This window comes from Pseudochaenichthys georgianus, chromosome 7 (assembly GCF_902827115.2).
Source record: "Pseudochaenichthys georgianus chromosome 7, fPseGeo1.2, whole genome shotgun sequence".
Lineage (NCBI taxonomy): Eukaryota > Metazoa > Chordata > Actinopteri > Perciformes > Channichthyidae > Pseudochaenichthys > Pseudochaenichthys georgianus.
In genome coordinates this window covers 26,271,061-26,292,448 of record NC_047509.1, presented here as the reverse complement: position 1 = coordinate 26,292,448, position 21,388 = coordinate 26,271,061, and the positions used below count along the sequence as shown (strand labels likewise).

The 21,388-nt window shown below is 40.7% G+C and overlaps 3 protein-coding genes across 3 annotated transcripts in view; 2 read left to right on the top strand and 1 right to left on the bottom strand.

Moving 5' to 3' along the window:
- The window catches only part of LOC117449821 (piezo-type mechanosensitive ion channel component 2), a 28,623-nt gene extending 25,308 nt beyond the window's left edge, over nucleotides 1–3,315 (top strand). The window contains exons 41-45 of the mRNA XM_034087710.1: nucleotides 493–662; nucleotides 1,026–1,145; nucleotides 1,319–1,398; nucleotides 1,991–2,216; nucleotides 3,023–3,315. Coding sequence (XP_033943601.1) covers nucleotides 493–662; nucleotides 1,026–1,145; nucleotides 1,319–1,398; nucleotides 1,991–2,216; nucleotides 3,023–3,278 — 852 coding nt within the window. The 3' untranslated portion in view covers nucleotides 3,279–3,315. The remainder of the gene's footprint in view (nucleotides 1–492; nucleotides 663–1,025; nucleotides 1,146–1,318; nucleotides 1,399–1,990; nucleotides 2,217–3,022) is intronic.
- A 677-nt stretch (nucleotides 3,316–3,992) lies between these two features.
- On the bottom strand, nucleotides 3,993–5,940 carry atp5f1e (ATP synthase F1 subunit epsilon). The gene is made up of 3 exons (XM_034087454.2): nucleotides 5,830–5,940; nucleotides 5,348–5,472; nucleotides 3,993–4,156 (listed from the first exon to the last, which is right to left on the bottom strand). Coding segments are annotated over exons 1-3 (159 nt in total). The 5' UTR covers nucleotides 5,862–5,940; the 3' UTR covers nucleotides 3,993–4,154.
- A 583-nt stretch (nucleotides 5,941–6,523) lies between these two features.
- Nucleotides 6,524–10,537, top strand: LOC117449755 (PRELI domain containing protein 3B-like). The gene is made up of 6 exons (XM_034087622.2): nucleotides 6,524–6,634; nucleotides 8,211–8,379; nucleotides 9,008–9,097; nucleotides 9,796–9,866; nucleotides 10,047–10,149; nucleotides 10,252–10,537. The coding sequence occupies exons 1-6, from the start codon at nucleotides 6,603–6,605 to the stop codon at nucleotides 10,366–10,368; spliced, it is 582 nt and encodes a 193-aa protein (XP_033943513.1). The 5' UTR covers nucleotides 6,524–6,602; the 3' UTR covers nucleotides 10,369–10,537.
- The last annotated feature ends 10,851 nt before the right edge of the window (nucleotides 10,538–21,388 follow it).

Genomic DNA, 21,388 nt, shown 5'->3' with positions numbered 1-21,388 from the left:
TATTTTTTAATGAGACAGATTGTGTTGCCACAGGAGGCAGACGTGTTTTCAAAATAAGTAATTAATATTTGAAGGTCAGGAGAAGGCACTGCTGTATGCAGAGACATACACAAGTAACAGTGTGGCTCCCCCTGGTGGATAAATAGTTAAGTAGCATAAGCAACACCTTTATTGTAAAGCATCTTTCAACAAGGCATTTTTCGCATTCATTCACAACAGAATAGTCCGTGCATTATTTTAATGTATCCAGGCAGGATTTTATGTAGGATATGAAGACAGTAACGTCAGGGGTTTTATTTCACAAATTTGCTGCAATGAATATGGTATTTTGCTAATAGCACAATCAGATTAATAACATACATTTTCTTTACATGCATTCTGTCATCTAAAGTTTCTAAACAACTACAAGTAATCAAGTTTAGGTTGAGTTTCTAATTTTCATTTAAAATTATTATTATAGAACTGTTGTTAAAATAATATCACTCTTTCCAGTCGGCGATGCAGTTCATAATGAACTACGGTGCAGACGACATCATCGTGGCTAAGATCAAGAGCGATGCCAGTCTGCTGTGGAGCATCAGCCCGGCCAGTCGAGCCGCCATGATACAGGAGCTCAGCAACTCCACTCACGTATACATGACCTTACGCTGGTCGCTGCTCAGGTCAGTGTGTGTGTGTGTGTGTGTGTGTGTGTTCGTGCACGCGTGCATTTGCAGATCCAGTGGGCTTGTATATCTCGTTGTAGGTTTTAATGGTTATACAAATCATTGTATAAAATGTGTACATTAACTGGTTTGAAATAAATTCCTAAGTATGGATATTTACTAAATATATTTTTCTAAAATGTAAACCTCAATTATATTTATTACTTCCTGTGTTTTCTGGATTTTGGTCAGTTTGTGAACCCTTTATTGTTTTACATATCAGAATAGGAAGTACTTTGAGTACTCAAGCATCTGGAATTCGAACAGATGCACATTGCAGCGTGTACACTTTGGCCCTTAATGCTGCTCTCCTTCCTTCAGGAACACGTCCATCTCAATGGTTGTAGAGACGGTGGGAGAACACACTGTGAAGTTTGAGGACCAAGCTTTGAGAGAAGGGATCATCCACATGCTCCAAGGCAACAGCAGCAGCAAACCTGTGTGAGTAGCACGCACACACTTTACATACTATAAATGATAATGTGAGAAATTAAATCAAACAATCATGCTGTTAATCGTTCTAACTAAGATTTACTCTGAATAGACTAGTTGTTGAAATGGAGGGGCACAGAATGTGTCCTGAAAAGTGTTTAACGTGTTTTTCTGTCCCGTAGGCTCATTCATTCTCTGCTGCCGAAGTTCATCAGAGGTAACAGAGGAGCCGAGTCCAAAATGGCAAAAAGCATGAAAGTGGGTAAGTTGCAGCTTTTTGTGCACAGACCATCCTGCAGGTGTTTTGGGGGAAACTATTCCTTTTACATTTATTATTTTATTTTGTATCGGTATTACTCAAAGCATATAGCATTGTGCACAATTAAAACAAAAATATTAGCGGTACATTTGAGAACCATTTTACAGCCTGGCTCTTCCTACATTATTTTCTATTTATACATTAGCTTGAATTATTTACAAATGAACATGGGACGCTTCCACCTTGGAAATTACAAAAATACAAATAAAGTGTGTGCTGTTAGATACAATTATATAAATCAAGTCCACTTGAGTCTGATCCTATAGACTATTTTTGTTTTACTTTACTTGGAGGTAAAATTACCTTTCCATATTATATATATATTTAGTGTGTTATTTTATCGATATAGTGGTGGATGGCTCTGATTTTAACCACCTCATTGTGACAGCCTATTTTATATTTATCCTTTATCAATTATTACTGCATTAAACTTATAATATCCAAAGGCATCCATCTTAGATAAAGGCAAGCTCATTTGATCAAAGCTTGTTGAAAACATACAGTTTAATTAATCCGTCTCGTGTTTTCCCTTCAGGGTACTCGGAGCGCCCGGAGGTGCAGGCGCTGTCCTTCTTCAGACCCATGTCAGTGAAGCTGGAGCAGGTGCACTCAGGCTCAGAGAAAGGGGCTGACCAGTGGTGGGTGGTGGAGGAATGCTCCCCCGTCGTCGCATACTCCCACCACAAGTGCCACAGCATAGAGATCGTGGTGATCAGCGATAAAGTCAGCCCCTCCAGTCTGGGCTTTCTGGCCGGACACGGGTACGTCACCTGCTTTTTTTTTTTTTTAAACTTAGTTTTTATTTCAGATTTCATTATACATACATGTTCACATTTTGGTCAACAGTTTTTCCATTTTCATTTAGCTGTATCTACATAGCCAACACTAGAAGAAAAAAATATAGTAATAAAGTACAAAAAGAGATCAATAAAAATAATAATAGTGAAATAGACATGAAAAGATAAGTACATACAAATAATAATAATAATAAAATGAAACAGCAAAGGGGGGGGGGTCGTGTGTGTGTGTGTGTGTGTGTGTGTGTGTGTGTGTGTGCACGCACACTAAGGTGCAGGTCAGAACCATTCAATACACTTTGATCAGGAGGTTAAAGCATTACCTGCATTTTGACAGTAAAACGTTACTCATAACTTATGTACTTAATCCATTGTCTGTGTATATATTTTAATTATTCCTGCATTTCCTTTGGTTGCTTTATTTATTTTCTTTTGTATTATGTCTCAAGTATAATTGTGTGTTGTTTTGTTGGGGAAGTCTGGTTCTTTAGATATTCTTTGCCAACAACTACGCTGTAGCTGTTGCATGTGAAAGCCTTTGAATCATTTCAAATAAAGCAAAAGGTACGGCCGCTCCTATCCCAACAAGATGCCTACATTACAAGTAGATTAGACTGTTATGCACCCTTTGTTTTGTTCCCATAACATATATTGATAAATTGCCTTAAATTAAAACTTTTGTTGGTTAGATTGGCTCTTGTGGTTTCACAGTGAGATCTCTCACATAAACATATTGAACATGTCCTGTCTCTGCCCCCCCTCCCTCACAGCATCGTGGGTCTGTACATGTCGGTGGTGCTGGTCGTCGGAAAGTTTGTCAGGGAGTTCTTCAACGGGATCTCCAGGTCCATCATGTTTGAGGAGCTGCCGTGTGTGGACCGGGTCCTGAAGCTCTGCACGGACATCTTCGTTGTCCGGGAGACGGGAGAGATGGAGCTGGAGGAGACGCTGTTTGAGAAACTCATCTTCCTCTACCGATCGCCGGAGACCATGATCAAGATGACCAGAGAAAAGAAAGACCGCTAGGGTCACGCCTGCACACCCATCACTCAAAATGGATGTATTAGAGCAAATAACCGTTGGTGCAGTAATGTCCTTTATTTGTATTAAAATTAGCAGCAGGTGGAACCTGTAATAAATGATCCAGTTGTAATCAATCTGCTGAATATCTGAGCGAGATTGTGAGTCCCATTATGACCTTTGGGTAAAAAAAAAAGCAGAGCATCTTTTAAAGCGCTTCTATAAAAAAAAAAAATTATCACATGTGATCAGTTTCACTAATTGAAACAATGATCTGTTAGTTAACCAACACTACAATTCCTAGCAAAAAGCTAAAGGAGTACATTTCTATCATACAGAAAATCAACAATGACATGTTTCAGAATACTTTTAAAGTCACTAAAATATAACACCAATTACATTTGGTTACAGTAAAACAATGAAAGCGTGCCAGTGTTTTTTTACTTCCAGCCCACATGGCAATGCATGCATTTGCATTTCTGATGATTTTGGATTCAGGTTTTTACTAGAACAGTATTCCCCAACTCAGATTCTGGCAGGATCATCAAAAGCTCAACATACCATTGATAAACTCATGGTTAACACACACACATACCTCTGTAAATAGCATGTAAACTACTGCACTGATTTATTTATACCAAAATAAAGATTCTTATAGACAAATGTTCCAGTGTCTCTTTGTGCAGTTCTGGAAGTGCAAGAATACAAGGAAACCAAATGTATTTCCGATATTCATCTTTAATACAATTTAAATTACAAATGAAAGAGGAATTTCATCCACGTCATCTTGATGTCATCCATCTTTCTTCTCTGCGGTGTGCAGGACAGGACAATAAAGGACCTCACAACTCATGGGGAAACTATCAACATCGGATTCTCAAATCCTGGAGGGAAACAAAGAAAGTACAGAAACATTACTGAAAATATGTCCTCATGAAAATTATTTTGCATCCCAGACAGAACAAAGGCATCATTCATATCAGTGACTGAAGGTTTGAAGTTGATCTACTTGCAAAGTAGGGGTGCAAAGACGGGTTGAGAGCAATAATGTCTGGCAGACACTTCCATGGGTGTAACACCATTAAATGTAAGGTAGGTTGGGTATCACTTAAGATGTTATTATAAAGGTTTATGCACTATTGATTTTTAAATAATTCGAAAATGTTAAGTACACTGAAACAATGACCTTGTCTTGGTAAAGACTTAAGCATGAGATAAGACTGTGTTATAGGTTTTATTCAAACAGTCCAATTAATAGTTCATTTGAGGTTGTGATTTTGCATAAATAAACATATGCCCGTTTCCAAAACAATGCATCCAGAACATATGTTTTAGGTTGAAATACTCATAGCATATAAATACATTGGGTACAGTGAAATTATGAGCAGCAATATTATTCCAATATCAATACAAACTTATGAAAAGGTCCACATGTATGAATTGTGTTTTACAGTATGAAAATGTCCTGTTGGTTTTCCGAGAGCGCAAGCCAGTAGTTTGTAATACAAATGTTCAATACTCTAAACGGCTGGTGACAAATAAACTAGCATAATATCTATTCTGAAATTCATTTAAATCAAACTTATTTCCATATCCCTATATTGATTGTTTCTTGCCTATTTACTGATGTTTAGTTCAATTCAGTCCAGTATGTGTTTAATAAGCTGTATGCGTCATGTAGTTCGTGAGACTTTGTTCAGATCTATACGCGTTGTATACTATTTGCTTAGTGTCTCGGACCCCTACGTTTCATATAGCTGTTAAGGGAGTCCCACTCCAATTTCACATATCTCCATTGTATTAATCCGTATACACCTCTCTGAAAGGGGCTATTAAGCAAATAAGAAAGGACACCGTCACTACTGTACTGCATAGGATATAGTAGCTTCTAATTCTCGTAAATTGGAATGGTGGATTGCTATAAGCTCAATGCTATACATACTTCCTCCACACAAGTAACCTGGGTCAACATTCAATGTCACAGGCAGCTGCCTCTCCTTCAAACATTTAGAGGCCATGGTGCATGTATTTGCTGTCATCTCTGTTGTCGTTTACTTATTGTTTAATGCACTTACATGCTGCTACTTTAGCTTTGTAGACTTTGACGCTGGACTCCGCGGCCTTCAGCGCCTCGGCTTTGAGCTCCGGCTTCATCGCAGCCCGCAGTGCGGTGGCGCAGATAGACGAGAAGCGGATGTAGCTGCAGAGAGAGGACACATTTGTTAGCCGCATGCTAAAGGACACTGCTGACCTCCAAAAAACACAACTGCTTCTTAAAAAACAAGTAATGTATCCTATGCATTATACGATGCAGAGTCATATTTCGGAGGGTTATCGGCTAACGTAAGCATCCTAAGTTAAACATATGGGATTTAAAGCTAGCTAAAGCTACTATCGTTTGTTAGCTATGTTGCCTGCTCAGTTATATAATAGACAGAATAGCTACAGGGACTTTTTAAAGTACCACGTTATCAAGCCAAAACCTTAAATAGAATAACGTGGTTAACACTCAGCACAAAGTGAAATCTGCAAATGTATATTATATATATTTTTTTACCTGAGGCCTGCCTGTCTCCAATATGCGACCATCTTGCCTATGTTATACCTTCAAGGACAGTTAGGATCTGTGCGTGATGACGTAATGTAACTACGTTGTTTATCCCCACCGATCCCCACCCAATTAGAACCGTGCCTGACCACGACTGACAGCTTAGACCTTGGCTTGTCCTGCCCCCAGTAATTGTTTAATATACAAGTTTGTTTTATGATTGTTAATGTTCAATATGATCCTATAGTAAGCTATACAAGTCGCATTTACACATATTTAAATATATATACATATGTACATGTATATTTATAAAGAAGAATGTGTTCAAAGAAGTCACAAGTGGATCCAACGGTATTGAATATATAGCCTACTGCTGGAATCGAAAAGTAAAAATATAGCACTGTAGCCTAAACATACCGTGCATACAAAAAACAGTATAACACATTTTATATGTAGTAGTCCCCCGGTAGCCATGTTTATAATGCATTAGTACAGATAAAGGTGCAAGCAGCTGGTATGTAAAACACTCAAGAGTCTATGAGTTGAGAAGGCTGAAGGCCTGATTTGTTATTGTTTTTTTGGGTTTTTTATCCTGACCCTGAGACTGTTATACAGTCTATGTAGCTTGTTGTGTATAGTGCAGCTCTTGTCCCGGCCTGCAGGGGAGGGTTGTCAGGGTCGTGCATTAAAGGTTTCTCCTTCAGCTCCTCCTTCCTTCCTCACCTCGGTCACGCTGTCACTGCGACCCGGGCTCCCGAGCCTTGACGGAAAAGCCTAACAAAATGAAGATCTGGGCGTCAGAGCACGTTTTCAAGTGAGTAGTTTTGTGTCTGTAGTTCTGTATTATAATTATGTGTCTGTTTAGCAACTGGTTTCCTCTTTTATAATAACGTTTTGTGTGGCTTCACCGGGCACCTGCTAGCCTTTTAGCTGCTAAGGTTGTACATAAGTTGGGTAACTTAAACTCCAAATACCTGCCGTGAAATACCTAACTGTTTGTCGTTTTTTATTAATAAATGTAACCTTCACTCGACATTTTGTTTTACATTTCCTCAACACATATCTCGGTGGTGTGTGTGCACTAGAGGTAAACCGCTTTAGCAGAGTTAACTAGTTTAGCTTCTTTTGTTAGCCTTGAAGCTAACGCTGGCTATCAGATGCTGTAACGGTAGTTGCTCAGCCGTGTGCGTCATAATACATGTTATTAAAATGTTTCAGGCTCAAGTTACTTTGATGGTGAAATAATTCGTGTGGTTTTCTTGAGTTTCGTATTAATCACAAGGAAGTTATCTGCCGCTGAGTATGATATTATGTACCGCTGTCATACAGTTGCATAACGGGATAGGCTGCTGTCGACTAGTCAGCCTGCGGTCAAAATACAACATAGTCTATTGTTTATATTTCTGTTTATATATGGCGTTCAGTGTGTAACAATACTCGAAACGCTTCTGTCCATTACCAGAAGTTTCCAGCGAAATCCATGTTGATGAATAAGATTATGCTGGGTTAGGGGGCGTTCCTCCCCCTGTCTGCTCAGTCTTTGGTTATTCCTCCATTTTGATTGTGATTATGTTCACTCTTTGTAAATACAACAGTTGTTCATGTTGTTACTGCTTTTTGTACGTATATTTAAGACTTATTCAGGATTATTTTTACAGTGTATTTGCATAAGGCTGAACAAATGGGAGCAGCTTTGCTTTAATGGTCCCCTATTATACGGGTTTTCATCAATAGATTATAGGTCTCAGATATATACAAAACATGTCTCTGACGTGTTTGGCTCCAAATACCAAACAGATCATTGTAGCATCCCATAATCCCCTCTGTTTCAGCCCTGTTTCAAAAGTGCTGATTACTGTTAAGTAAGTCTGTTACTTTAGATGAAAATGAGCCCCACCCCTCTGAGAGATATTTGGTTAAAAAGAACACAAAGTTGCTCTAGGAGGAGATTCAGGTAATGGGGGGGTTACCTTGGTTGGTTATTGGCTAATGGTTACACAAGCCAAAAAAATGACATCATAAAGTGGCCAAAATCTGATCAGCTCATTTTCAGACAGGTTTTTATATATAAATGGACCAGGACAAAAAGAGAGAATCTATTTTCCTGAAACTTTCAGAATCTCTTTACACAGAGGGGACACATGTTGATGTATAAATGACATGAACAAGTGGATTTAGCATGATAGGTCCCCTTTTAAGCTTAGATGATCTTCAAAGTTATTTTTTTTGCCCATCATACTAAGTGGTGAAAATGGGCTGAATGACATCATCAATAAATCTGATTTCCAACATGTTGTCGGATACAGTAGCTTTGCAGTTTGTGGTATTGGTAAGTCCATAATTATGTCACCAAATGTATTACATTATAAATGTAATCTTGATTTGAACAGCCACCCATGGGAGACGGTGACCAAGGCGGCGATGCAGAAGTATCCCAACCCCATGAACCCCGGTGTGTTCGGTGTAGATGTCCTGAACAGAAGTGTGGACACAGAGGGACGGTTGCACAGCCACCGACTGCTCAGCACAGAGTGGGGCCTCCCCATCATGGCTAATACTGTAAGTTAGATCATGAGAGCACTAGAACTGCAGTGAAGCTTTATTTTTGATTGATAACGTACTTTTTTTTATTACAGTGTTTATATTTGTGACGTCCTCAATTTTCCGCATTATGTAAATCCTCTGCCCAGATTTCATTGCTCGAGCTGTCCCTCTCAAGCAATATTTTAAATGCTCACGAAGAGGAAATACATTAATTGTTGAAGAAATATTTTCCTAAGCCCATAAGTTTGACCCAGTTTATCACTTTCTACTCCCCTCGCTGAGCACAGGCCTGCGACCTTGGGAAGCTGCTTCTCTCTCTCTCTCTCTCTCTCTCTCTCTCTCTCTCTCTCTCTCTCTCTTTTTCTCCTTATTCCTGCCTGTTGGGGTCAGCTGATAGAGGTGTTATAGTGATTTGTTTGTTATGTCTTGTCATGCAGAATGTAGATTATTCTCTCAGAGCTAGCTAAATAGATGGGACTAGTGGAGAGATGCCAAACTTGATCTGAGATATTCAGACTGTTGGATACATTTAATTATAATTCTCCTCGCATTCCTGGTGTTAGCAGACATTGGTGCCTGACTCATCTCGAACAATATAATGTCAGGATTTGAACTAATCCTGAGCTGTGTCCTTTTCCTGCAGATGTTCGGGGTAACAAGGTCATGCACTTATGTTGAGGAACATTCTGTGGTGGACCCCAAAGAAAAGAGCTTTGAGTTGAAATCTACAAATGTAAGTAGATCTGACATGGATCATTGTTATTACTTTATACATAACACTTGTGGTATTAGTGCCAATATTTAGTAGGAGAGAAAACGAATACATTGACTCTTCTGTGCAATTGATAACACCAAGTTATACGTGGACTTCAAGTGTTGTTTCTAGTGTTACTTTTTATATCTGGAAAGACAGCATTTATTTGTTTTTGTAAAACTTTTCTCGGATGTATTAACATACCATCCACAGTTCGTAAGACTTATTACTTCCCATTTGTTGAAGATCGTTTTAGGTCATGTTAGGAGGGACCTTTTAGACATTTGTATATTTAGATATCCATTTACTTACAATGATGTTTGACATACGTCTGACATGTTATGTGTTTCTTACACCTAGTCATGATATGCTCTTTTTTTGCAACCTCACCACAAATCCAACATGGTGTTAAATAAAGCTGTGTGATTGTCTTTGTAAAGGTCTAACAGTGGAAACATTACATACCAAACACAGGTGTAAATACATTACATGTATAATTGCTCCAAACCAGCTATCGTTAGTGTTATCAGTTACACCTGTGTCCTTACCGTGGTCACTGTGAGCGGTTTCTTTACAGCTAGCAGATCAGTGTGCAGGGCTTTATGAAAAATGATGAATATAGTTTATTTTGAGTGCAAGAGACAAAGACTAATGCTTGCTTTATTTTGTCCATTCAGATCTCCTTCACTAACCTTGTATCTGTGGATGAGAAGTTGACATACAAGCCACATCCAGAGGACCCCGAAAAGTAAGTGACTTTTTAATAGATTATTATTATTGGTAATGAATATTAATGAAAGTTTTTTTACTAAGAATGATAAATGGCTTTTGTTGTCAAAAATGTCATGTATTTTTAAAAATAATATTAACAAAAAGGCTTCTTCTGAAAATACAACAGCTTTAACATTGTGTTGACTGTTGTGTTCAGGACAGTGCTGACACAGGAGGCTTTAATCAGTGTGAAAGGTGTCAGTCTGAGCAGCTACCTCGAGGGTCTCATGGCCAAGACCATCTCTGTCAACGCCGGCAAGGTGATGCCAACTACTTAAATCTCCTTATCATCATATATATTTTCAGAATAATTTGCCTTTCTGCCACTACACATTATGTTTCTAACTGTGTGTCTGTCTCAGGGTCGGGAAGCCATGGAGTGGGTCATCAGGCGATTAAACACAGAAATCGAGGAGTTGGCGGCGACTGCTCGCAGTTCTATACGTGCTCCAATGGCAGCTGCTGTCACAGACAAATGATCGCAGCCCCCGCAGCTTTCCCCCCCCGCCATCATGAACTGGTGGACCGCTCGGACAGTTACTCTCTCCTAACCTGCCAACACAGCCTGATAACCTGTGTGTGTGTGTGTGTGTGTGTGTGTGTGTGTGTGTGTGTGTGTGTGTGTGTGTGTGTGTGTGTGTGTGTGTGTGTGTGTGTGTGTGTGTGTGTGTGTGTGTGTGTGTGTGTGTGTGTGTGTGTGTGTGTGTGTGTGTGTGTGTGTGTGTGTGTGTGTGTGTGTGTGTGTGTGTGTGTGTGTGTGTGTGTGTGTGTGTGTGTGTGTGTGTGTGTGTGTGTGTGTGTGTGTGTGTGTGTGTGTGTGTGTGTGTGTGTGTGTGTGTGTGTGTGTGTGTGTGTGTGTGTGTGTGTGTGTGTGTGGGGTCGGTCTTCCCTCCTCAGCAGTCTGCGTTGGCGAGTTAGATACTCGCTGCTTTGGGCAATGATGGGGAGAGTTGAGCTGATGACAGTTAAAAAAAAGAAACAGGGTTGAGTTGGACTGCACTTGAAGCTCATAGGAATTATTATTGTAATGTTAAAGCTCTTTAAAAATCACACTGTGCCTCCATGTCATCTCATCAATTTCTCTTCTGTCTTCCTCCCCTTCTTCTTCTCTCTCTCTCTTTTTATTGTTTCCTTATCCTTGCTAGCAGGTTGAGTACTTGTAACCGCTGACATGAAGTCATTTTTTAGCTCTTCTGGATGGCTTAGCTTGCTTTGTACAGCAGAACAGACCAAAATATCTCGGTAACAAGAAGCCACCAAAGTAAAACAGTCTAACAACAAAGTTAAAAGTAACACAGCTTTTTTTGCCTCATCTGGACGTTGTCACAGATGTTTTTGAGTCGATGCAGCTCAGAGGAAGCAGAGCTGTTGTCGGACAGCCAGATCTGCATTTAGGTTACGTGCCCAGTTTATGGGTGTACTTGCATGGTGCTGTATTATAGGTTTATTTGTCAAACTGTCACAGCAGTTTAAAGGAAATGAGTGTTCATTTCGATGCAGATCTGTTAGAGCTGTCAGCATGGTGGACTGGTCCTAAGATGTTCTGCTCTTGTTCTTGCTAAAGGTCTCTACATTTCTTAAACTCTCTTCTGCCTTTGTTAGTATTTTCTCTTGCACTGATGATATGTTGTGTGTTACAGTATAAATATTTGAGTACTTGAATGTCTAACTTATTTTCAGCATGTGTACTTAAATACACTTAAGAAGCGGCAAGTACTGAGCTGTAAAAAAAAAATGGAGTGTATGGGCGCTTATCAAAATGACCGCAGTGTGTTTAATGTTTTCGAACGTTCAGAAGGAGGGTTACGTTCAGGATCACTGAGTGTGCCAACATAATATGTGCAGATTCCAATTACTCTACCCATTTAATACCCAAATTCACTTTAACTGTGAACAAACCCACTCGGTATGCTGCGTCCATTCATTTCATACCATCTATACTGTTATTTATAGTATTTGTATTAATGAACATTGACAAAGGGTGTTGACTTGATTTTAAAAGCTTGTCGTATTTGTATACACTTCCCCTCTTTACCCCATAGCAGACTCTCAGGTGCTACAGAGTTCAGTTTCCCTGCTTCCTCTAAGGGCCACACTGAGATGAAGGCGCCATAATAACTTTGTAACTCTTTGTGCGTTCTTCCCTTTTCTCCTCTAGACATTTTAACAAGGACAGTTTTACAAAAGCTAAAATTAAAACAAAAGTTATGTTATCATGTCTGTTGATGGCGCTCTACATCAAAAGGTCAGTCGATGTCCCGCTCTCAATTACTTCATTAAATCTCCTTTTATCCACAGTAGGTCAGTCTCTTTGTCACGCCTACTTCTGTTTCAGCTGAGCTTCTTTTTCAAAGCTTCTTCATCACTAATTCCTGTTGAATCAGCCAGTCCTCCACAGTGTCATTACTGAAGTGTGATGTGTTTCAACGGGGAACATTTTAGGAATAGTGGCTGTACATAGGCTTGTATTTATATTTTGGTGGTGTTACATTCCAAGAATGTGAACATGTAACAGAATCTAAAGAAATGTTTCAAAATAAAGAGATGTCATTGTTTCATGAATTTGGTGGTGATGTTTTTTTTTACCCTGTACTCTTGAGGTGTATCGCCCCCCAAACAAATCCCTTTACCATCTAACTTCACCTGTCCAGTTCTTGCATTAGGTTCAGTTGGTCACATCAGTCTGTTGCCTCGTATCTTGTTGTCGTGTAGTGTCTCAGTGTTTTTTTTACTTCAATAAAAAAAATGCACCACTAAATTGGTTTAGAGATACATACATACATACAGAGAAATTATTTGGGTGCATTCACACCTAATCCTGGTGCGCACCAGACGACAGTTTGTTACATTGTTTCATTTTTCAGAAGGTTCGGTTTGCTTTCACACCATGGTTCACACGGGCAAAACTCAAACGGACTATAAACTTTAAAGGTCACATGTCATGGTCCTTTCTACTGATCATAATACCATTGAGGGATATTACAATAGAAAAATACTGTGCAATCTTCCAAACTCACATTGTTTCGCATACAGCATCTCTGTAAACTACGTGTATTCACTCTCTCCACTAAACGGCTCGTTGGAGCTCTTGCCCCCCTCCCTGTGAGCCCAGTGTGCTCCGATTGACCAATCCACAGACTTCCTCACACACACGCAGCTCAGCTGATGTCTCCTCCGGGCTGCTGCTGATAACAGACAGTTGCGATCGCGGCGAAATTCTCTCTGCAGACCCATTCTCACAGCGTTTATCAACCTTTTTCTTCTCAATATCAAGCCACACTTATTGTTTTTACTTCGGCTGAGACTTTGTGTGTGCTCGGGGTGATTCACAACGTCCGATTGTTTCACGTTGTGAATCGCGCTGAGCTCCGTGGAGGTGTGATTTCCTTGTTTAGGATACACAGCCAAACTCACCCTGAGCACACACACAGTCTCAGCCGAAGTAAAAATAAGTGTGGCTTGATATTGAGAAGAAAAAGGTTGATAAACGCTGTGAGAATGGGTCTGCAGAGAGAATTTTGATCCCAACTGTCTGTTATCAGCAGCAGCCCGGAGGAGACATCAGCTGAGCTGCGTGTGTGTGAGGAAGTCCGTGGGTTGGTCAATTTGGACCAATCAGCGGGGGCTTAACACGGCTCCGCGGACTTAACGTAACGGCTCCACGGATTGGTCCATTTCGTTCCGGTTACAACATGACGTCCTGATGTACCCGGAAGAATCAAATGGATGATGACGTTTCACCAACGAGGCGTTTTGGGGAGTTCTTCTCTGTGTTAGAGTTTTACTCGCTACAGGGTGTACTTTGAGGGTTTTGACTCTGCACACCGTTTACATGCATACAAACCTTCATAACACAGAAGGGAACAGGTAATAACCGGAAAAGCATGACATGTCACCTTTAAACACAAGTCATGTGCTCGGAAATGCTGTTCAACCATTGGTCAGACATTAAGGGGGTACAAACGCAAATCCCGGCAATTTCTAGCGGAGCCTCCGCCATGGAGCATCGGCACTTTCGGCAGGTTATTCTCATGCTGCTGTTAGTCTGGAGATCAACAGACATATGATTATATAATCAGACAACGTCCGTTAAAAAACATTATTACATGGCTTTGTTGAATACTCGATTCTGATTGGTCAATTCAAAACACGTGACATGTTTTTAATCCAGAACAGACAGACCGCTGTCAATGATTTATTGACCGTTGTTAAGGACGCTCACATCTGCACAAAGAAGTCCGTTCGATTTAACTGTATACAGTTTGGCTGAAACGAACTGACAAGACAAGAGCGACAAGAAAACAGCGGAGAAGTAACGGGCAGAAACCCTCCTTTTTACGATAATGTGCAGCAGCGCGGTCATTATGGGGAAAAGAACACCTTCATGCCGATCTAGATCCCTCCGCTTCGCGTCGGGCTCCTGATCAGCCTGTCGGTGTTCTTTTCCTGCTTATCCATGAGACGTTCTGCAGAGGAGGGGCGTTTCACCGACGACAGGTGTTCTTACTTTTATGTAGCTGACGGATAATTTTTACTTTACACGACACTGTTCAACACTTAATTCTGCTTTACTCTTTAACTAAACAACCGCGGATGTCTTGAAAGACTCTTTCGCTAAAGATTTTTTGAAGATATCCACGTTCTTGTGACACGTAAATACTGCGCTTCCTATGTTTTGGTGCGGACTGCGTTCACACCAGCAATGAACCGCTCCAGAGTTCGCAAGCAAGCGCTCCGAGACCACCTATTTTAGCGGACCAGAGTCCGGTTGTTTAGTTCACTTAAGAGGTCTCGGACCGCGTTCACACCGACCCAAATGAACCGCATCAAGTGGCTAAACGCACCAGGGCAGGGCCGGCCCTTGGCACAGGCAGTATAGGCGAATGCTAAGGGCGAATCAATCAATGGGGGGGTGCCGAAAATAAATAAATATATTAGATAGAGTTTTATTGTCTCCCTTAGGAGAAATTTGTCTTGGGCATCGAGATAATACACATAAAAAACATTCAGGTCAATCAGTCATAGATACAGAACAGAGATCACATATATCACATGGCAAAGAAACAACAAGAAACATACAGGTACCGAACTTTCCCTATTGCACATACATAATCAAATTGCACTTTCCCTATTGCATTCATACTGTACATAATCAAATATTGCACTTTTCCCTATTGTATTTATACATAAATCAAATATTGCACTTTCCCCTATTGTATTCATACACAAATCAATATTGCACTTTCCCTATTTCACCTATGCATAGTGTCCGTCAAATTGCACATATCCCTATTGTGTCCATATTTACACACAATGCACTTCCCCTATTTAACCTTCTCGATTGCACAAACTACACTGTAAACATTGCACCTCCCAACAACTCCTAACAGCATAATCACAGTTATTTCTGACTGTTCAGCAGCTTGATTGACAGCGGAACAAAGGAAAACTTATACCTGTTCAATTTAGAGTTTGGTAATCTATACCTTCTGCCCGAGGGCAGCAACTCAAACTCTCTATACAGGATGTGTTTGGGGTCGCATGTGATTTTACGGCCTTGCTTTCTCACCATCTCTTCAAATATCTCCTGAAGAGAGGATGGTGGAAGCATGCCAATTATTTTTCCAGCCCTTTTTATCAAGCTCTGGAGTTGTGATTTAGATTTAACTGACAAGTTACCAAACCATGTTGTGATGCCATAACGAATAATAGACTCAATTGCTGCCCTGTAGAACATTAACATGATGCATTTATCCACTCCATGAACCCTGAGCCGACGCAGGAAATACAGGCGCTGGCTTATCTTTGAGCATACCTGATCCACCTGATGGGCCCAGCCTAACTGAGCATCAAAATAAATCCCCAAATATTTAAAACGTGTAACCTGCTCAACTCCCTCCCTGTTGATAAGGACGGGGCTGTGATCACCTACTGACTTGGGGTCAAAGATCATTTCCTTTGTTTTTTTAACATTTAACACCAGGTTGTGCGCCTCACACCACTTCACGACCTCTTCGAAATATATATATATATATTTTTTTCATAACACAATTTCCCGATTTTGGATCAACAAAGTACATCTTATTATCTTATACTAACAGAACTACGCCTATATTGCGTACAGCGCCCATAACCTATGGCGCACCCCCCCCCAAATCAAGTTGACCTGCCCCAGTAAAAACCAGAGGTTTATGTGAAATAGTTCTTTTTTTGAAATAATGGTTTTAGTGTGCAATTATAGGTTTAACTTTTGTATTTGTGTTAATTTAAAATAAATCAAACTTCCAAAAAACGTACACAGCTTCTATTAACATTGGAATTGACTGTGTAAGCGGCTGCACCTTTATATGATCATTATAGTTATAAAAAAATAAGACAATAGATTTTCATCTATTCTCTTATAGTATAAAATACTATATGACAGTACAAAAAAGTTGTTATTAATAAACAAGAATACAGTTTGAAAGGGGAGTGATTTGTAAAATATCCATAAAAAAAAAGAAAATCTGCTTACAGTTCTGTTTCATCTAGGTGTTGAGAGATGTTTCCATAGATCTCTTCATGTTGCTCTCAAAGTGCACCAGGTTGATGCTTTCAACTTCAATATTAAAAAATAAATCTTCCCAGGGGGGCATGCCCACCGGACCCCCCTAGAGGAGGTGAGGACCCCCCCTAGAGGAGGTGAGGTCCACCCCCCACTTAAATCATGTTCAAATGGATAGGAAACTAAATTAATCTTGTGTCCATATCTTTCTGTTTTGGTGGTCATGCCACACCGTGCACATGCGCGCGAGTCATGGTGAGTGTCTGCATCTGGGGGGGGGGGGGGGGCGCCAGCTGAAATCTTGCCTCGGGCAGCAAATTGGTCAGGGCCGGCCCTGCACCAGGGTTCGATTCAACCGGACTATACAAGGCAGGTGTGAACGCACCCAAAGACAGGGTGCATTCACACCTAATAGTCCGCTCTCTGGTGCGCACCAGATGACAGTTTGTTACATTGTTTCATTTTCCAGAAGGTTCGGTTTGCGTTCACACGGGCAAAACTCAAACGGACTATAAACTTTAAACACAAGTCATGTGCTCGGAAATGCTGTTCAACCATTGGTCAGACATTAAGGGGGTACAAACGCAAATCCCGGCAATTTCTAGCGGAGCCTCCGCCATGGAGCATCGGCACTTTCGGCAGGTTATTCTCATGCTGCTGTTTGTCTGGAGATCAACAGACACTAGCGGCCCGCGCATATGATTATATAATCAGACAACGTCCGTTAAAAAACATTATTACATGGCTTTGTTGAATACTCGATTCTGATTGGTCAATTCAAAACACGTGACACGTTTTTAATCCAGAACAGACAGACCGCTGTCAAGGATTTATTGACCGTTGTTAAGGACGCTCACATCTACACAAAGAAGTCAGTTCGATTTAACTGTATACAGTTTGGCTGAAACCAGGGCCGGACTGGGACAATAAGTCAGGCCGGGAATTATACACCCAGCCAGGCCACTACTAGTTTTTTGTGCCATTTTGCTGGATTTATTTGTCAATTTTTACAGCATTGCTGCCCATAGTGATAGCCGTCTAAATATACTACCCAAAAATAAACATATGGACATGGGTTACTATTTTAAAAAATGTGCAAATCTATTTAGGAACCTATGTGAACATATTTTAAGTGGAGGTGGACCTCAAATCCTATAGGGGGGTCCGGGGGCATGCTCCCCCGGTAAGATTTTTTTAAATGTTGGACTTAAATGCATCCATCTGGTGCATTTTGAGGGGGAAATAAAGAGACTACACCCATATGAAACAGAACTGTATACATTTAAATAATCATAAAATCATGGCCATAATCAATAACATACCATATCCAATATGAAAAAACATTGAAACTTGTTTATTTATTTGTTTTTGGTTCATTTATAGTTGCGAGTGTGTCTGTACTCCTGAACCAGCCTCACCTGTCTCCCTCCTCTCCCTCCTGCTCCTCTTTGAGGCAGCAGCAAAGACTAGTTTTAGGTCTCAACAAGTTTATCTTACCTTTTTTCACCTAGTTAACATTTTATTTTTATTATTCATGCATATTTTACTAATCACTCCCCCCTCAAATGGAAATATGTGTTTACATAAATGGTGACCAAACCCTTTGAGACCCACAGAGAACTTAGACTAAGTTAACTATCTAAACACTCAGAGTCCTTTACCTCACCTGAGCTGTAGTTATCAGTCTCTCAGTCTGACAGGAGAGGACTCTCCTCCACCTTGTTGTTGAAAAAGCTGCTTATATCCGTTAGCGCAGCTAGCTAGCACCAGATGCTAACAACAACAATACACGTAACCGGTGCGCGCGCTTTATCTCACTCGCTTCGCGCCACATTACACACACCCTCCCGAACTTGAATGACACACAGAGACCAATCGAGGGCATTAGTGTATGTATGATCTGTATGAAAGTGGCCATGTCGGCAGGCCACATCATGTAGACAGTCAGTCACCCTCTGTGAGGCAGAGTCAGACCCACATTTGCGCAGCGTTGCGTTCACAATACATACATAAAAAGAGAGAAATTCCACAGGCCAGCAGGCCACTTAACAGGCCAGGCCATCGGGAAACCTCCCGGTCCTCCCGATGGCCAGTCCGGGCCTGGCTGAAACTAACTGACAAGACAAGAGCGACAAGAAAACAGCGGAGAAGTAACGGGCAGAAACCCTCCTTTTTACACAGCGGTCCAGACATAGGTCAGACGGCGACACATATTCAGTTGCCAGTTACTTTGGCATTAGGCAGGCCCGGACTGGCCATCGGGAGGACCGGGAGGTTTCCCGATGGCCTGGCCTGTTAAGTGGCCTGCTGGCCTGTGGAATTTCTCTCTTTTTATGTATGTATTGTGAATGCAACGCTTTGTTGATTTTGCTGATTGACATCTCTTTCTGACCACTAGAGCCAATAGCATCGAAGGGAGATTTCCCCACACACACACATGGTAAAACAAAAAGGTGGGGGCTTCGCGGACGCAGTTTTGCATGAGAGTGAAGCTAGAGCAGGGGTGCCCACACTTTTTTGGCTGGTGAGCTACTTTTGAAATGACCAGCTCACCGAGTTCTACCAACCAAAAATAAAATCCCAAATTGCAAGGGTTGCTGAATAACACGTTTTACGTTTACGACTAATTTGATAATCGATTAATCTATCGATTAATGAAACGATTAATCGACTATTCGGACTATTACTATGCCTTGCACAATTTCTCAAACGCTCTTATTTAGCCATCAATTTTTAGATTTAGCTTGAGGTTGTTTTAGGCATGTGGAAACTAACAATGAAGACAATAAAGATGAATACTTGATTCAAAAATACACATTATTAAATTAACTAAACACATTTTGAACAAAACTAACATTGCTTTTTATTTAAATAAAATAAATAATATTTCACATCAAAAGAAACAACATGTTTTAACAAATCGTATTAAATAATCTGATGACAGAACTGTAAACAGAATAGCTGAAACTTTAACAAACTAAATAACTCAGTTACCTCTAATCATTAACCCATGTTTGTATAATTGAGTTAACTCCGTGTGTTGCTGCTAGCATACATAACACCTGACGTGGATGGGGGGGCTACAGAGCTACGAGAAAGACAGTCGAACCCGGTGCATTCCTCCGTCTGAATGTGGTGCACTTTTGCTAAATGTTTAGACAAATTGCTCGTGTTACCGCCCTTACATGCTAAACACTCTTGGCAACGAGCATTGTCCACCTCAAGACGGGTAAAGTTTAACCACACCTTGGAGCGCTTCTCTCTGCCATCCCCGCCGTGTGCTGCTGCATGTAGCAGCCGCGTGTGTGTAAACTGCCCCGCCCCCTCGCACACAGACGGGAGAGAGAGATCATCGTCTGGATTGGAAACGCATTTTTTTTGTCTTTTTGCATATTAGAAACGAGTTGGCGACACTAAGACTGCGAGATAATGTTTGTGTAGCAATAATACATGACCTTTCTCTTTCTCAACTCGCTACTCGGAGGGAAGTCGCTGTCATATGCCTTGTGAACACTTCGATAATGCCTCTCCACATTACCTTTCTTTGGCAGAGGGACGCTTGCTTTACAAATAAGGCAAATAACCTTTGAATGTGACATCACAAACAAATATTCTTCCTCCCATTCTGGGTGGAAGTGGTATGTCTTTAGCTTTTTGCTCGGTCCCGCACTCATTTTGTTGTTTGTCTCTTTAACTTAATTTGAGTTTCCCCGGCACTTGACTGATTTTGTATCGCTTTGCATTCTGGGTTAACAGACTGGAAAGCGATAGGTCGCTTTTTCTGTCAATCAAGTAAACTCCTGAATTAAGTGGCAGGGAGGCCAAGGGAGGAGGGATCAAAACCTGTTTGGTCTATTTTAACGGAGCTGGATTTTTTTTTTATTATGAATGACTCGCGATCTACCAGCATTGCCCGGTCGACCGCGGTCGACGTACTGGGCAGTGGGCACCTCTGCTATAGAGCTATAGCGCTAGCTCTGACATCTGGAAACGGAAAAACAGGTTTATTTCTTATGGATTATCAAAAATCATTTCAAAGGGACACAGACACATTGGATTAAAGGTGGGGTAGGTACATTTGAGAAACCGGCTCGAGATCGCTAGAATTTGAAAATACACAACCGGAGAAAAAAAATCTGCCACTTCCTTATAGAGCCCCTCCTCCAACACACACGAACGCGCACATGACCAATGAGGGCACGAGATAGGTTTGTGTCCCGATGGAAGGCTGACAGGCAGGTAGGTTGTACTTTTTACAGTATTACGGCTTCTACAGATGACATTTTTTTATGGATTTTTTGTCAAAGCACTTAAGATATTCATTGCTATCAGGATGTTAAGAGCATTCCATGGAATATAACAAAAAGTGTATCTCGAGCCGGTTTCTGAAATTTACCTACCCCACCTTTAACCTATGGATTAACTTCAACAACGTTTTTATCGTTTTAATGCCATTGAAGACTACTTTTGACCAGACTACGACATGTTAGCGTTTTTAGCTACCTCACGCCACATGTTTTGATGTCTGTTCTTATTATTATCTCCGCGAGTTCATATAATTGAGTGATAATGAGGGTACCCTTCGATTCTGTGTCACCTCACTCAAAAGATAAAGAATAAGGTTTTGTGAGTGAATTTCGGTGCAGTAATCTGTTAGCATTTTTCGGTCGTTGCTAAATCAGAGGCTCAGCATTAGCATTGTGGGTTTTATTTTGAAAAATAAATAAATAATGATCAGTTAGATGAGTTTCTTCCCGTTACATGGATATAAAACATTCATAGTTTATTAAATGAACATGCCCTCAGACACTGTTTCCTGCAAGATGTTGCGCAGTGCTCCGGTACCGGGGTCTCTCGGGCTTAACAGGTTTAAGCCTTGAGTCAACACATGATAATGGTTATAATGACAGATACAATGATCATGTCTTTGATGCAACAGTGACATAGAAACAAAC

What these genes read in the sequence shown, in the direction of transcription:
- atp5f1e (XM_034087454.2), bottom strand. Translation starts at nt 5,861, where the DNA reads ATGGTCGCATATTGGAGACAGGCAGGCCTCAG. An exon ending in TGGAGACAGGCAGGCCTCAG is followed by an intron (nt 5,473 to 5,829) that starts GTAAAAAAATAT and finishes CTCTCTCTGCAG; the next exon opens with CTACATCCGCTTCTCGTCTA.
- LOC117449755 (XM_034087622.2), top strand. Translation starts at nt 6,603, where the DNA reads ATGAAGATCTGGGCGTCAGAGCACGTTTTCAA. An exon ending in TCCCCATCATGGCTAATACT is followed by an intron (nt 8,380 to 9,007) that starts GTAAGTTAGATC and finishes CTTTTCCTGCAG; the next exon opens with ATGTTCGGGGTAACAAGGTC. An exon ending in TTGAGTTGAAATCTACAAAT is followed by an intron (nt 9,098 to 9,795) that starts GTAAGTAGATCT and finishes TTGTCCATTCAG; the next exon opens with ATCTCCTTCACTAACCTTGT.